Source organism: Gopherus flavomarginatus, chromosome 1 (assembly GCF_025201925.1).
Source record: "Gopherus flavomarginatus isolate rGopFla2 chromosome 1, rGopFla2.mat.asm, whole genome shotgun sequence".
NCBI lineage: Eukaryota > Metazoa > Chordata > Testudines > Testudinidae > Gopherus > Gopherus flavomarginatus.
The window spans coordinates 29,864,405-29,882,058 of record NC_066617.1 but is presented as its reverse complement, the minus strand read 5'-3'; the positions used below and the strand labels follow the sequence as shown (position 1 = coordinate 29,882,058).

The 17,654-nt window shown below is 47.1% G+C and overlaps 1 protein-coding gene across 1 annotated transcript; it reads left to right on the top strand.

The window, feature by feature from the left end:
- The first annotated feature begins 631 nt into the window (after positions 1–631).
- On the top strand, positions 632–1,801 carry CCDC71L (coiled-coil domain containing 71 like). The gene has a single exon (XM_050926058.1). The coding sequence runs from the start codon at positions 941–943 to the stop codon at positions 1,703–1,705; it is 765 nt and encodes a 254-aa protein (XP_050782015.1). The 5' UTR covers positions 632–940; the 3' UTR covers positions 1,706–1,801.
- The last annotated feature ends 15,853 nt before the right edge of the window (positions 1,802–17,654 follow it).

Genomic DNA, 17,654 nt, shown 5'->3' with positions numbered 1-17,654 from the left:
ATCGCAAACCAGTCCCACACCCCTTGCCCTGCAGTTCCCAGGGCAGTAACCCTGCAGTTCCCAGGGCAGTAACCCTGCACACCTGCTTCAATGAGGGGGGCAGGGAGCAGCTGGGACCCACACAAGTGAAACGGCAGTCATTAATAACCAGTCAACAGCATACATGATGCAACGTACATAATATATAATTTTATTTATACAGTTATGGAATGTAAATAATACATGAAAGAAATGAAAGGCTTTTTTTTCCACTTTTTTTTTAAGTCATCCCTGCCAGGGCCCCGCTGAAAATGTTCGAATTGGGCGTCACACTTCCTAAAACCAGCCCTGCTGGTACAGGATGGGGACAAACCAGGAAAAATGCCAGACCCTCCAGTACACAAATGGATGAGTGGCCTCCCTGACTGTGCCTGTAGGACCACAGCAATATAAGGAGGTGTGGAAATTTCCTTTCTGCAGGAGCAGCAGGGAGCCCCTCTATTCCCCCACCCCACCCCTTTCCAAACGGACGCTCACCTCTGATGTGGTAACATTTACCCCCCTCCCTACCCCTTCCATATCCCAACTCCTACCCTCTCCTTCCCCTGCCTTCAGGGCACTCCCCCCTGCACAGATTTTCCCACCCCTCGGCTTTCCCAGCCAGCACACTCTCTCTCCTCCTCCCCAAGTAAGGGCAGGGTGAGGACAGCGAGCGTCTTCAGTGGCTGTTACTGAGCATGCGCAGGAGGGCTGCCCTCCTGCGCATGCTCAGTAACAGCCAAGCTGCCCCTTGTGTCTGAGGGGAGCGAATGGGGCGGGGCCCTCCAGCCGGGCGGTAGGATATTGATCGCTGCTCTCCGCCCTGGAACGAGGCGAGACAGGCAAAGGAGCGCCTTCGGCTGGGGCTGGCTGCCGCGGCGGCAGGAGACAGGCGAGCGAGCGGCGTGGTGCGGCCGCCGCTATGGCCAGTTCTCACTGTGAGACCGTTGCGCCCTGCAGTCGGAGGCAGGCGGCGCTGGAGCGAGGAGCCAGGAGGATGCAGCAGGAGGGAGCCGCCCGGGGAGCTGCTGCCGGGCTCGGCGCGGCGGTGTGGGGAGAGGAGGGCGAGGCGGAGAAAGTTGTCTACTCCCGGTCGCAGGTGTCCTCCGCCGGCACCAAGGCGCTGGGCGACGCCTTCAAGCTCTTCATGCCCCGCTCCACCGAGTTCATGAGCTCGGACTCGGAGCTGTGGAACTTCCTCTGCAGCCTCAAGCACCAGTTCTCCCCGGTCATCCTGCGCAGCAAGGACGTGTACGGCTACGCCTCCTGCCGGGCCGTGGTGCCCGACAGCCTCCCGGCGCCGGGGCACCGGACCCGCCGCAGAGCGGCCAGGAGGCGCCCCCTGGCCGCCGGCACCAGGCGCGGAGCGCCCGGCCGCGCAAAGAAGGGGAGGAAACGCGCCCCAGCGCTCGCCGGTCCCCCCGGCAGGGAGGCGCAGCCGCCGCGGGAGGCGGAGCAGGTCGGCTCGGCCGAGGTGCCCTCGTGTGCTCCCTTTGGGGGCCGGTCCTTGGAGGAGATCTGGAAAGCGGCCACCCCCAGTCTCACCACCTTCCCCACCATCAAGGTGCGGGGCAGCGTCTGGAAGCCGCGGAGCCTGGAGGCGGCGCGGCGCCAGGCGCAGCGGATCCTTCGAGTGGACCTGGCGCCAGTGGTGAGGCTCCGCCGCTTCCCCGTAGCCAGATCGTGAGCTGCTGCCCCGCCTGGGAACGGGGACATCGGGGCGGGGGGGAGGCTGTTCCCCGGGAAGAAGCGAACAGAGACAAGTGTCAGTCACCTGTTTACATTGCATTTGTCTGGATCGTGTCCTTCTACTGCACTTTATGGCTCAGACTGATGGGACCACTTCCTCCACAGAGCCAGGTTCCTGCCCATCCAAACCCGGATTGAGAACCTGCCTGGCCCCTGTCACCAGCTGCGACTACCACCCTCACCTGGACTGAGAGGCTGTTTCGCTGTGTTCCCTAGTAGGGGCCACGGTTCTCATCTATCGTATTTATGCCCAAAACTGAGAAGCTATTTGGCAGGTGTCTCAAGCAGGGACTAAGGTCTACTTCCTTCCATTCTCTTCCCTGGGACTACCTCACTGGTCTGGAAGTCCACCCAAGAAGTTATTTTCCAAAGGAACTCTCTGTCATGCTTGTATAATAAAGCACCATCTGACTCTTGCTTAATTTTTTCCCTAACCATTGGATTATGTATTTTTTTTTTTTTTTTTTTTTGTGATGTTGCACTAGTATGTGCTCAGGGTATCTTGAATCCCACTTGTTCCCAATTTCAACCGACTGAAACTTTGACCAAGGATGCAAAAAAATTATGGAGGTTCAGAACTTAGGCTGTCTCAATGGTGCAAAAGTTTCCTTAGTGATCTATAAAAGGATGTACTGTGTACTATACTTTTTGTATCTAAAGTCATTTCTAAAGTTTTATAGCTGAATTAAGTACTTGTTTTTATGGAGCAGCGGAATCCGATTGAATTGCTCTTATTTTATTTACTCTCTACTTTAGTGACACTTATTTGGTCAATGTAAGTGAACTTAATAAAAGTGAAAGAGCAACTAATGCTGTTTCAGTACATTGAAACTAACTGCAAGGGGATGGATAGTTGTTGGATAGTTACATATACCTTTTGTGTAATTCAGTGGAACAAGCAAATAGTTTGATGTATTTTCTGCTCTAGTAAACAAACCCAAAGTTACTTAAAATGAGGAATATTTATTTAAAATCTAATGTAAAAGAGAAATAACTATTATAATGATTACTAGAGGGCAGGCAATAGACAGTCTCCTCATTAATGCTAGCAAGAGATTAGTTCAAGTGGCCAAATATCAGAATTCTAGATTATCTAAGTGCCTTTTTAAACAGAGGTAGCAATACTCTATTGTGGTAGCTAGTGCCTTCTTAGTTAAAATAGCACAAATTGTCACTTCAGGGTCTAGAGTCTGGTAGTGGATGTTCATATTAACATGTCACTCCTTCAAGTATTGTTTTTAAAAATCAGTTGCAGCTAAAATGTGATATGCAAGGACTCATTAGAAAGTGTTACAGTTTATGGCTAAAGGCTCGTTTTGACTGAGGCTTTGTGTTTTGGCTGTCTTGTCTTGTACGAATGCCCATTTTTAAGGCAAAGTACAAAGCCTTTGGTAGATATTTAAAACTGTTTAACATTTTACTCATCCTTCTTTAAATCTCTTTTGGTGCTTTCACAATACTAAAAACTGGAATATTCCCAGTGGGGAAGGTAAAGTTGATAAAAGGTAGGGGGAGGGAAAAAGATCTTGAAATTCCAAAAGAGGGACAAGTAACTTGCTTTAACTGGTCATTTATATCCCTATAGGCCCTGAGAAGTAGGACCTGCTTCTTGACTTCCCTGTTCAATTTATTGGTTCTTCAAATTCCTATTCTAATTTCCTTTCTTCAGAAGGCTTGTGCTAAGAAGCAAATTAGATTTGATTATAGTGACATTTGTCTAATTTTGTGTTATGGTGCTAACTTTTAATTAAAAGTAGTTCTCTCCCTTTCTTTGAATCTTAATATTTTGGGTTATTTATACCATTGTAGTTCATTTAAATCTACATTGCAATATCCATATCTTTCTAAAACCAAAAGCTTCATCAATTTTGTAGATGCTGTTCTTTTAAAATTATTGACATAAAATGGGATGACAAGCTGATTGCTGAACTGTACTACAATTTCAGATTCCAAAACACTAGGAAATCATGAAAGATCAAGGTATATTTATACAAATCCTATCTGAAGCCTACATTTTTCTTAGAGATACCTTGGTGTAATTTATAAGTTGACTTGAAAAACCTTATTGTATGATGAACTGGTAATAAGAATAAATACCCAAATGTACAGAGTATGAAGGGCCAAATTTGGCCTTGACTTATTTATGACATTGGCTTCCCAAAGTTGGACCATGGATTGATATACCAATAAATAAGAAAATGGATGAAATACTGGCCTTATTGAAATCAATGATAAAGATTCCAATGACTTCAGTAGGATCAGAATTTTATCCATTACTATTTTGTGTGTTCAATGTAATTTCATCCCATATTTGGACTCTGAAATGTTTTAACACAATAGACATAGGTGGAGTTTGAACTATTACTGTGTGTTTGGCTTTTTAAAACCATTTCTTAGAAATATGCATCACTGATCACTGTAGTTTGGGGGGGGGGGTTGTGCATAGTGTGCGTGTCAAATCAGCCTCTAATTCAAATCCCAGCTTTGTTAATTCAGTTCCTCATTCTGATGAGGTAGCTAGTGGTTTGCAAATCACCATTCTTACTGAAGCATTTATAATACTACACCATGCATGATAAAGAACACAATGTATAAATATAGTTGAGTACAGGGATACTGTGGTAGGGCTTGGGATATTTTTAGGGAGGAGGAAAGGGGTGGAGATTACTGAGTGCTGCAGGTAGGAAGCCAGGGTGTGGGAACATGAGTGCTTACATTGCCAATCTCAAAACTCTTGTTGCATTGAGGCTATGCCTCATTAGAGTAAGGCAAAGGACTCATTCCTATCTTCTTCATATCCATAGTGGAATATCTGCCTCTGGAGATGGCAGTGGCGGCTGTTCTAGCAGCCCGTTTTTGTTTTTACAGCTCTTTCATACATTCCTGACTTTTAGAGCCAATAGGGACGGCTCTGATCATTTACTTGTACCTCCTCCATAACAGTCCAGAAAATAGGGAACCCAGCTTCTTCTAGCTGTAGCTGCATCTCTCTTAAGAGAGCAGTTTGAATTTGTCAAGTTGCTCTAACTAGCCCTGGCTCAGTACTGCTATAGCTAACATAGGGATCTGTGAAAGTATATAAAGAGGGATGATCTATAACTTTCACTCCATGCATCTGAAGAAGTGAGGTTTTTTTACCCACGAAAGCTTATGCCCAAATAAATCTGTTAGTCTTTAAGGTGCCACCGGACTCCTTGTTGTTTTTGAGGGATGATATAGAATGTTAAATTGTTAGGGCTAGATCAGGTTTGGTTTGGTCCCCTCTGCCTACTGGCAGAGTTAAGGTTGTGGGGGGCTATTAGAGATGTTAACTTTAACTTTGTATTTCTTGACTTCCAGAGATTTGTTTGTCTATCTTCTGTGTTCTGGAAAGACACAGGGTGGGAGTAGATAACCTTAACTCTGTGTTAAAGTTTGTCAGTGACTTTCCTTTGTTTTCTGAGGAAGAGATGGGGCCAAGATTGAGACAGGTCCTGGGTATGCTTTGCCACCATTCATCTACTGCATGTGCATTAGAGATGAATGTAAATGCTAATGGCCTGTGAAGAGTGCATCTGCCAATTTGAGATGGTGGCAGGGTGGGGCTAGAATTTATACTCTAGGGGTTAATAGTAGGAAGGGGCTCTGTGGTGTGGGAGGTTACAGAGGTGTGAAAGGGCTCTTTCATCCATCAGTTGAATGAGACCACATCATACTGATGAATATAGGCTGAAACACTAGTTCTGAGGGGCCTGAACTGCCCCATTCAGCTCAATGAAGATTACACCCAAGTCCATCTCCTCCAAATCTCAGGACTGGTCTAAACTAGAAAATTAGGTTGGTTTAACTACATCAGTCAGGGGTGTGAGAAAACCACACCCATGAGCAGTGTGGTTAAACTGACTTAAGTCCCTGTACAGACATTGGTTGATGGAAGAATTCTTCCAAGGACCTAACTACTGCTGCTCGGGGAGGAGGATTACCAATGCCACTGGGAGAATGCCTCTTGTTGGCATAGCTAGTGTCTACACTGAAGTGCCCCTGTAGCATTTTAAGTGTAGAGAAGCCCTCACCTCTTTGTAGGTCTGGCATGATTGAATATACCCTTTTCCAGCTCCCGACCCTGGTTTCAGCACTGTACACCTGCACCATGCACGCTTGTGCCCAGCCCAGACCCAGTCCACTGTGCCTACTACTTCCTACCAGGAGTTCATTGAGCCTGTCCTGGCACAGAAGTGGTTATCCTTGCTAGGACTCTTATGCCAACCTCTGGTATCATTTTCAGTGTAGTAGCTAGTTCCTCCTCTGAGCCCTGCCTACCACCATCATATTTGATCTCATGTCCTGGACACAGTCCTGCCCCCAAAACTGTCCCTGGAGAGGAGTGGTGCATACAGCATTGGGGTACACTTACGGGGTACCAAATTTCACATGATATTCTCACTTCCAGAAGAAGTCCTATTGTAGCCCAAGACACCAACCAAATGGAAGGTTGAGAACACCAGTGTGCGCAATCCTCAGATCTCCTGCATAGAGGTTCACATGCATGTGCTTGGTTCTCTTGAACTGTCATGTGATTCCATTACTCAGCAAGTGTAGTTCACAAAGGAGTTCTTGAGGAGGCAATAGCTTGTAGAGGATGCTGTGGTCAGCAGAGGTTCTAAAGCTACTCCTGAGGGCATTCTGTGCCAAAAAATTAAAATTCTGTGCATAATATTTTAAAATTCTACAATACTCTGCCAGCTTGATCTGTCAAAAATATAAAGGCAGAGGCTCCAGCATAGCAGTGAGGAGTACAGGCCACTGGTTGTACAAAGGTGGGAGGTCATCCTGCAGCTTCCCCACCCCCAGGACACAGACTCAGTGTTGGGGCTGCACCTGATCCTGAAATAGCACAGGCCTAGGCCTACCCCAGAAACACCCTGGGACCCTTCCCCTCTGCGCCATGTGCACCAGGTGGGAGCAAGCCAGCTCAACCAGGCAGGATCTAAATGTGGAGGGGCTCAGTATGGGGTGAGAAGATTCTGTGTGGGACAGTCTCGGTGCAGGCAGCCTAGGTGTGAGGGGAGCTAGATGCACAGAGGCTTGTTGGGGTTCCAGGTGCAGGGGCAATGGGACTCTGTAAGGGCTTCCAGATGAAGGTGGTTGGGGCTCAGCAGAGGGGTCTGGGTCTTGGAGGAGTACGGCTTGGTGAGGTTGGGGTCAGTGCAGCTAGTTTGGGGTCAGTGTTGTCGGGAGTGGGACTCGTTGGTAGGGGTTTGAATGCAGGGAGCTTGGGTGATGGTGGTCTGGATGCAGGGGTTCTGGGTGCAGGGGGGGCTCCAGATGCAGAGGTTGAAGTTCAGTAGGGTGGGTTTGGGTATGGAGAGCTAGGGGGGTTCTGGGTGTGTGGGGTGTCTAGGTATGGGAGGTCCAGATGCATGGGGTTGGGTAGATGGGGAAACCCTCCCCTCTACAGTAATCCCTCCCCCTGCAGCTGAGGAGCAATAAGGGCAAGAAGTAGGGAGGGGGGAGGGGATGCTGAGCTTCCTGCAGCTGGGGTAGGTTTCTAGGGATGGGTCTGACACAGCTCTAGTCACTCCTTGCAGGGGAAGAGGAAATCCCATCTTCCCCTGCCTCCAGAGATCCCTGTTCAAGGTAGGAGCTACTGGGTGGAGTGTCCCCAGCCCTGTGGTGATTTACCTCTGCCGGCTGCTCTGGGTGCCTGAAACAATATACCTGCGCAGCTAGGGAGTGGTGCGTAACTGCTCTTGCAGCTTCCCTTTGCTTTCCTGTCAGAAAGTCATTTTTCTGTGGGGAAGCAAAGAAATCTCCAAGGGACATGAATTCTGTGCACGCACAGTGGCCCAGAATTCTCCCAGGAGTATAAAGCTTTTGTAATGCAATAAATTTTGGAATATTTCTAAACAGGTCCTTGTAGTGTTGAATAGCTGATCTTGAGGGCACTTCGGTGATACAAGTTTCCTGAGATCAGAGCCTTAATTCTCCCTCCTCCTGCCCCCAAGTTTACACCAAAAAAGTTTTAGAATCTGAAAATATTAAAAGCAGCTTTTCTGGGGGTGTGGGGAATATTTCCTCAATGTCTTGGGCCAAGTAACCCAAAATTTGCCCCACAAATTCTACTGCAGTTGCTTTTGCAGAATACCAATTTTTGAGACAAGCTTCCAATGCACATCGATTTGTAGAGCATTTTGAAAATTATAAGCATCTCGTATCGTGGAGGTTACATCTTGGGAGATCACTGACCAAATGACCCCAGATTTGCACCACAAACTACCTGTTGTTGCACACAAGTTTTCATGACAAGTCTCCATATGCATGTGAGATTTAGAGCTATTTGAATAGTAAAATCAATTATTTACTGTGATGGTTGTACCTGAGGAAACTCTTGATTAAATGATCCCAAACCTGTTCTACTCTCTCTCTACCCTGATGGAGCATAGAAATTTTCAAAACAATCTGTGAGCATTTGGCCTTTAGAGCATGAGTTGCTGGCTTTTAAACAAAAAGCTCGGTTCTTAGGCCCAAACTTCCAAAAGGGCCTCAAGGAAAATGCTGGCACAGAATAATCTCAGATATTTGCCACAGGTAGGATTTAAACTCATAGTGTTTGTGTTTTGCTTTGGTTCAATAGCATCAGCATGTTGCTGTGAGCTATCCAGTGACTGTCTCCACAAACTTGCACACCACAGAACAGTAGTCCCACAGTATATGTGCAAGTCACTGCAGCTTGCACCCAGGCTTAAACCAGTTTGTACAGCTAACTTTAACTCCTAATAACTTTTAAAATATTTCTTCTCTGATAGGGCAGCAGGTGCTGGATCAAATCCAATTGGGTAGTGTTATTTTGGGGTTGATCAGTGCTATAGTTTGAGCCCTAAGTGTGCATAAAAAAACAGGAGAACTGGGAAATTTTATTGACTGGTCCTTTCTAGGAGATCATCATATCTTAGGATCCTCTCAACCAATCAATCCAGATTTGCACCATGAACTTTACCACAGGCCTTGCTGAGGCACACCAATTTACAGGACAAAGGGAGTATGAGGATTTTAGAGCTCATCTCATCCTTAACTCTGGCAGAGCTATTGCTCCATAAACAACATAGATTCTTAAATCTGTCTGAATCTTATAGGCTTGTAAAAAATGTTTGTGATTTGTTTGGTTTTGGGCTTTTTTGCTGCTGTTTTCTTATACTGTAAGGAGACCTGAAAGTGTTTTCAGAAGTTTTGATATCAAGAATTTCAAATTATATCTACCCATTTTTTTGATGGGGAACTTTCTGAACAATTGCAGAACCAGAAGCATTTAATGACATCACAGGAGTTTGAGGGGAATGGTTTACATTTACTTGTTTAACATCTGACAGATATTCTTCAGGAAAAGACTGTCTTTGTTAAAGATTCAAATATTTCCCTACACAGTCCCCTGGAGTTTGAGAAAGTTCCCACTCTGGTTTCTTGTATTCCAAAACATTCAAGCAAAATTATGGCGGATGAGACTTGATATTCTTACAGTTAAAAGAAGAAACAAACACAGCAACCCCCCCTCCCAACCCTTTATTTGAAAATAATAAACATCGTCTTGCTTCTAACTCTGCAGCTCCAGAAATGCTGACTGTCCTCTCCTGCTGTTTTTGCAGTGGGTGGGTTGCAGAGGGTGCTACTCAGTGATCTATAGCAAATGTCAGGTGCCTGGCTTGTACAACAACTTTTTAAGTTGCTGTATTTTAGCTTATTGGGTACAATTGGATTTCTCTCCTCCCCAGGAAGACTTTTACTGCATCTTCAAACTTCTCTGAATCCATCTTCTACATGCTCCAGCAGTCCACTTTGTTGCTGTATGAAGTCCACACCAAATGTTGCTGCTACAGCATGATGTGAGAAGATAAAGAGGTCATAGTTATATGTACACCCATTGCATATTGATAGTAAGTATTAAAAATGTGCATTGTCCTAATCTCAGGTTTGTAGGGTGAATGAAGGACTTAAGTCACTATACAAATGACTTTCCTGAATGACACCGTCACAGGACCTAACCAGATCAGCCACACCATGACCGCAGCGACACCATCACAGGACCTAACCAGATCAGCAACACCATCACCGGTTCATTCACCTGCACGTCCACCAATGTAATATACGCCATCATATGCCAGCAATGCCCCTCTGCTATGTACATCGGCCAAACTGGACAGTCGCTACGGAAAAGGATAAATGGACACAAATCAGATATTAGGAATGGCAATATACAAAAACCTGTAGGAGAACACTTCAACCTCCCTGGCCACACTATAGCAGACCTTAAGGTGGCCATCCTGCAGCAAAAAAATCTTCAGGATCAGACTTCAAAGAGAAACTGCTGAGCTTCAGTTCATCTGCAAATTTGACACCATCAGCTCAGGATTAAACAAAGACTGTGAATGGCTTGCCAGTTACAGAACCAGTTTCTCCTCCCTTGGTTTTCACACCTCAACTGCTAGAACAGGGCCTCATCCTCCCTGATTGAACTACCTCATTATCTCTAGCTTGCCTGCATATATATACCTGCCCCTGGAAATTTCCACTACATGCATCTGACGAAGTGGGTATTCACCCACGATAGCTCATGCTCCAAAACGTCTGTTAGTCTATAAGGTGCCACAGGACTCTTTGCTGCTTTTCCTGAATGAAAAGTCAAAACACTTAAGTGTTTCTCCTACAAGGATTTTTAGAAACTAGTGCTTGGGTGGGAAGCAGGGGAGATTTCTTCCACTATCCTCTTTACACAGCCCACACATTCATACACTTGAATTCCACAATGGGGATACTGCATTGTTAAAGTTTTTTTTTTTCCAATTCAGTAATTCCAAAAATAATCACCCACTTCTTTCATTTCAGGATTGTTACAATCATTTATAATTGAGATTGTCTCCTGCTTTTGTAATACAGTGAGCACTGAGCATATATTTCTGGAGGGATGGTGAGCTCTCAGAAATGAGTGTACTTAACAAACCCTAAATTCACTGTACAATAGAAAATTGTTTAGGTAACCTTGACAGAAAAGTAACATTTTCTCCCCTAAGAATCTCCATCTGTGCAGAATATTCACTCCTGAGACTTAACTCTTAAGAATTAAATTGATAATGGAATTCCTCCAGTTCTTAAGGCTTTTGATGCTTCAGGACAGAAGTAGTGGGCTAGAGCACAAGCCAAACTCCTTAGGGCCATTATGTACCACATTCCTGTGTCTCCTTGCACACACTGTAGAAATGTTGCCTTACAAAACCGTTGTCAATTCTTGTGTGTCTGTGGTGACAAAGAAAATCACCACAAAAGACTATCTGCCAGTGATCTGGCTTTTCATTGGATCCCAACACCACCTTGTTGACTGGGTATCCTTTTGTGCGTATAATCCTGCCTTCTAGTTGGGTTTGAAACTGTTGTCTGGGGTGCATTTCTTCTAACATTGGCTGCTGGCTATGCAGCTCCAGTGCCTATTTTTGTGCACATACATACAGTTTTGGTATTTGACATAGTTTTACTTAAACTTCTTAATGTACTAATGCCATTCTTGCTGTACCAGAAGATGAGTCTCAGACATGTCTACACTTAAAAACTTTGGTCAATGCACGTTACATTGACATAAAGCTGCTGCAGTTAGTGTATCACTTGTGTGTGTGCATACTTGTTGCTTTGCATACTCACCAGGAGTTCTTGTGTTAATACAAAGTGCAATGCACCATGGGTAGATATCTCAGTGTGCTGTATGGCACCTTCTGACTCAATGCCTTTTGGAGAATTTTCACAATGTGATGTGTGGTTCACATGAGTTTTGCAGGGAGTCTGGGAGCAAGGTGTCAAGTTCCCATCATGCAACATTTTCCATCCTAGAATGCCATCTCTATCCCATAATCTTCACACTTTTTTGTAAAATCCCACAAACCTGGGCACCACTTTTTGCTGTCCATCTCTGACACAGGCATAGAGTTCACACAGCTTTGCACTTATTATTGTGAATGTTGCATACATAGCACAAATGATCCTCCTGTATTTGCAGAGCCACAGGAAGTACTGAAATAATGGGGGACATGATTATTTCTTTGACGACGGATTGCTAGGGGTCATAGTGAAAAACAATTCAAGGTTGTTGATGGCCTTTGTTGATTACAGATTGCTCTCACCCCTCGCTCCACCGATATGGCCACCAGGTGCCCGTTATTTACCGGGCAATGAGCGTTGGGGTAGGGAGGAGGTTCGATCACTGGATGCCCTGGGGGGGGGTGACAAGTGCCCAAGGGTAGTGACGGGGATAACGCAAGCAATCAGTCGTAGTGTTAAAGATTGAGGGTTTATTAAGTGAGACACAGATAAGGATAAGGGATAACACAATTAGTTACAGCTTGGGCTTACAATATAATACTAGAACAAATAACACAAACACTACAATTACAAATAGAAGCTGGCCCTGGTATTTTTCTAAGTCCCAGTAATTATGCAGGTTGTCCCAGGGGTTAGTAAAAGTGATATTAGTACTATTAGTAACCATAAATGCAGCAGCTAATTTTACTAAACACAGGTCGTGAGGCTTGACTGGCCCCCCTTGCTTTTAAGGCTTCCTGGTCAACGGGTTTTCCCTAGCAGGAGCCTTGGGGCGGCTGGAACCAGTCTTTGCCTCTTATCTAACAGCACAGTTATACTTAACAGCTAATTCTACTTACACACACAAACCACGAAAGTTTCATTACGGCCGGCAAGCAGTCAGGCTTCAGGAAACGCGTGAGCCTGGAGAGAGCTTCAGGGTGATCAGGCCTGGATACGGTTCGACGGAAATTCGTGTTCTCTCCACCCGTCCCCGGGAGGGGGCCGACAATATATAACGAATTTTTCGTCATAATTTATGATAAGCCAATTGCGGGGTCGCGAGTGGCTCATGCCCATACAAGGGAGGCAATCGGGCCCCAGCATCTCTACCCAGGAAGCGACTGTCGTGGGGGAACTTCCCCTCCTCAGGTCGGCTGACCGCAAGGTGCTGTTTTCTGTTACAAGTTCTGCTTTCTGAGCAGCTATGTGATTAGTGGCAGTTCTGGGGGCTGGGGGAAAATTCCGTTGGGGGGTGGAGGCCGGAGCACCCGTTGTCTGGCCCTGGGGCCCAACTTGGGGGTCTAACATGCCCCCATGCTCCGGCCGACAACGCCCAACGTACCTAAACCTCAGTGTCCGAGTCAGCGTCCGCTCCTACGAGCGGACGCGTCTCAGTGGCCGAGGCGATAAGGGCACTTCCCACCATCCGCCGAACACAGGCCTTAACAAAAGCACACTCGAGGCAGAGGAGGCAGAGGCCCACCACGAGCGACACAAAAAGGGACTGAAAATAAGACTTATAGGCTCCAAGGCCCAGCCACTTCAGCCATGACCAGAAGCGGAAGGTCTCCCTGGACTCACGCACAGCGGTTCCCAAGGCCTGAAGGTCATTAATCACTTCAGTTAAGTTTCCAGAAATAGAAGAAAGAGAGATACAGCACTTATCTTTAAACTGTGGATACATAGATACGAGGGTTTTACAAAAATTCCGTGATTGCAACAAAATTGTATCATTAAGCGATTCTGAAAAGAATAATCTGCTAATTTACCTAACCGCTGATTAACTAAGCTAAAGCCCTTTGCAGTGGTGTTGGCTAGCGTTTCTATAGCCAACGATTGGAATAATACTTGCTCACGCAATAACATATATCCCACGGGATTGAACGAGACCACTGAAGATACTACAGAGGACAACGCACCCTTTGCCCTCTCCCACCATCCCCAAGAACGTCGAACCCGCCCGGCTGAACTGGGCTGCCAGGTCTTAACGTAAATGCCACCTCCTTTTATTAGAATAGAACCAATGGTACATACACCTCTAGGATTGGGAGGAAGCACCGCATAGGCTGCCTTGCCACACAGCCAAAAGTGCCCGGGTCTGAGGAACCAAGGGGAAAAGGTTGAGTCCTGACATGCCGAGCCTCCCTTAAAAACTAATTTCTTAATGTGGCTGTGGGATAGATATGTGTGTTTAAGGGGCTGATAGAAGTTTTTGCCGTTATAAGTGTTGCCGCCGGACCCAATTTTCTGGCCGCGGTTACTGCATAAAACGGGGGGTGGGGACGTACGATTGAAAATAGGGCTGCTGGCCGTCTCATTTCCATCTACCAGCTGCCACTGGGAACAATTGGGGTAGGCCCCAACCCAACTGGTTTCTGTTCGATTATGTCCCAAAAAGGCCCAACAGTGGGATGCCATGGGCCTTTCCCCAGGTGACAAGGGGAGTGGGCCCATACGACGTACCCTAATTTCATTAAAAATAGGAAAAACAAGGGGGGAAATGGGGTCAAAAAGATTATTTGTGCAACCTGTTCATTGTACGGTGGGGAGCCACTGAGCAAAGGGGGAAGAACAATTGAGGGGATTATTAATACTACTAAAACACTAACGGCAATAAATTAAACAAAGGCCTATTTACAGACAGCCTGTTGGAACATGCAAGACAGTTATTAGAGGTCAGCGAAGATAAGTCGATGTTTCCTCCCAGGGCTTCCTGGATCCAATAGGCTGCAAACAGAAGCTGATGGATATTTTCGCCCACACGATACCGTCTCGGGTTCAGCAGAGGTGGGTCCCTCTGATCGTTGTTTTGGCCTCCCGCCGCTATGGCGAACTGTAAGACAGAACAGAAGGCGGCCTTATTGGCCCCCGTTAGTTCGTTCCTGACTCGGAACGCTTGCTTATCCAGTTATGATGGACTAAGGTGTGGGTGCCCCGGGCATCCACAATTGTGTAGGTGTTAGGATATTTACCTGCACTTACAATTTGTGCAGCGTAGAGTTCTCGGTGACCTGAGGCCTGTGGCTCAGCCACCCAGACTAGTTGGTCAGGCTGATATACGGGAGTCCAGGGGCCTTTAGGTCTGGGGCTGATTTCAGGCCAACGAGAATAGTTTGCATTGAGAGAGATTAGAACCTGCGGTAATAGTGCACTCCAACCCTTATAGTCAGCGTTGGGATTAACTGAACGTATCATGGTTTTCAGAACCCCGATTTTCCGCTCTACAACACCATTACTTTCGGGGTGATACTTTAAGTGAATATGGAGGGAAGCCCCCCATTCCAGCACTAATGCTTCAAAACGTTTGCTGGTAAACGGGGGTCCTCCATCTGCTTGAACTTCGGAGGGCACACCCCATGCTGCGGCTACCTGTTGCAGTGCCCCAGCCACAGCCGCAGCCGTGGTGGTATTCAGAGGGATGCAGTGAGTTTGACGGGAGCCCAAATCTACCACTACCAGAGCCTTTGGGTGGCGACGGGCTCCAGGTAGGGGTCCCATTAAATTTATTTGCCACACCGCGCCAGGAGGGAAATACTCCGCAGCGTACGCCCACCGCTCGTAACGCGGGCGGTTTTGGGACTTGATTTGTGCACACTTAAGGCAGGACTGCACGATTCTTTTACAGTCCTGCCGCCGTACCTCAGGTTTTCCCTGAGCACCTAGGGCTAACTGATTGTATAGGCGGCCGCTAGGCAAATGCCCCCAATCCTCATGAAGCCATCGGAGGAATGGGTCGGTGTTTAGCTGGGGCTGCTGCCCCAGGCACACTTGGGGGGCTTGAATTTCCCTCATTTTGTGATCCAATTCGGAGTGAAGGGGGTTAGAGTTAGGACGATGTGACGGGCAATGGGTTATAAACCAGGGCCGGGAGAACTTACGTATGAGGTCAAAAATAGTTTTCCACAGTGGCATGAACGCTGTGGGGTTAGCCTCTTCCGTGAGAATGCTGAGACAAAATTGTGAGTCTATACCCAACACGACCTGAGCAGAAACGGAATGGGCCTGGATAACGTGCTGGGCAGTGAGAAGGACCCCATGAACTTCGCAATGCTGGGCCAATGAACCCGGGGGAAGGAGATCAACCTGAAAGTGGTCGCATTTAGCACAGAGAACTCCTGCCCGGGGGGTCGGGGAAGTGCCCCCGTCGGACACAATCCAGGGGTCATATTTTGTTTCTATACACAAGGGCTCCGAGGCCGCTGGGAATCGGACATCGTTTGGCAGCGATTTAAGTGTCCATTCCCGCCACGTGATTTCCCCCAAATAACACAGCTGTTGCCACGTTAGGCTGGTTCCGTGAAAACTGGGGGGGGGGCAGCCGCGTGAGCCAAGGAATGAGGTGTACCTCTGGGCCGATCAGGGTCCCTTTACTAGATAGCGGGGCCCAAATGCGTGCCTCGCCTGCGGCTAGTAACATAAGTCCTATGGGTCCATATCGATACTGAGGACCCTTGAGCCGTCGGGCCCAGTTATAGACCGGTTGCCCGTCTTGTGATACCAAGTACCCATAATGATGTTGTGTAAAGAAAAGGGTAATGGTAAAAGGTGAATTCCTTTTATATTGCGCTAGCTGTGGGTTAGAGGCAAAGCAGGTGGCTATTCGTTCCAAGCTCTTTTGGGCCTCAGGACTCCATATTTCCCGTTTCCGTTTGGACGAGAGGGGTTCCTGGATCGTTTCCAGGTCTACAAGGTGTTTATCTGGAATGAAGTGTCGGTGATAATTAATCAGGCCCAAAAGTCTCTGTAGTTGCTTTTTATTCTCGGCTGGGTCTTTAACCCAAGGGTCTAAAATCCCCAAGGTGGGTTGGCCACAGTTATAGGGGTCATAATGTTGGCCTAAGAAGGAAAAGCTTTGAGAGGGCACGAGGTGGCTTTTTCTCTCATTAATTCGCCACCCATTGGCCCTTAGTTCGGCTACCACGGTGTTAGTGACGTGTTGGACTATGTGTTCGTTGGACCCAATTATGATTATATCGTTCACATAGGCTAGAATGGTGGTGCCCCCAGTGGCTTCTACCCCCTTTAAGGTTTTTGCAAGAGCGGACGTGGCCAAGGTGGGGGAATTACAGAACCCTTGAGGGCACACCTTCCACTGGTACTGTGCGCCCTGGAAAGCGAAATTTAGGATTTGGGGTTTGTCCTCCAACGAGATTTGATAGAACATATCCTTTAAATCTAGGGTGCAGGCCCACCTCCCACTGGCATCGCTTAGCTGTTGCCGTATTTCTGGAATGGTGGCTGGGCCTGCGAATGGGAGGTGTCGGACTCGGCTATTTGCCTGCCTATAATCGATTACCAATCGAAATTCAGAGGGGTTGCCGGGCTTGGGGATACCCCAGCCGGGAGATAGATAATTTGACGCGGTCGCCTGTGTTATCCATCCCTCCTTTAATAATTGGTCGAGGAGTTGCTTAATCAGGGGGATGCCTTCAGGCTTCGTGGGAATGGGAGAGAATTTCCATGAACTGTTATTAACAAGCTCGGGGCAATAAGGGGGGGGGGCTTCGGGCGACAGGGTGACAGGCAGAGTCTGACAGACTTGTTTTTGTAATCGCAGTCGTTTTATATCCCCAACCCCCAGCAAATTTGTTCCTCCCAACAAAGCCTTAACTTTTCGCTTATACCCCTTATGAATCAAAGTAAAGCTGACTACAGGCTTTTCTTCAATACTGTTAAGACCCTGAATAAACATAGTAGAACTTGTGGATACATGAGGCACATCGGATTTTATAACGGAGATTTGAGCTCCGGTGTCCAACAGAAAAGATACAGGGGTGTGAGGGGGTTTGGGACCTGCTACCAATAGGGTGTGATATGGTCGATTATCCCAAGTGTCTGTGGAGGCCGGGGCGCACCCGGCCTCTACTCGTTTTTTGTTCTCAAATAGTCATCCCAGTCCTTCCATCCTAACTGTTTCCCCAAATCTTGCTGCTGGGAAGCGGACATCTTCCGCAGTGCTTCCTTGGGGATTCCCTTATGTAACAGGAACCCAAAAAGTGCTCTTTCAGCCTTGGTTCGTTCAGGGTGTTTAGGCTGACCCTTGTTAACAGGGCTCTCAGCTGGAAGGG

Excerpts from the sequence above, each read along its gene's own strand:
- CCDC71L (XM_050926058.1), top strand. The coding sequence starts at position 941 with ATGGCCAGTTCTCACTGTGAGACCGTTGCGCCCTGCAGTCGGAGGCAG.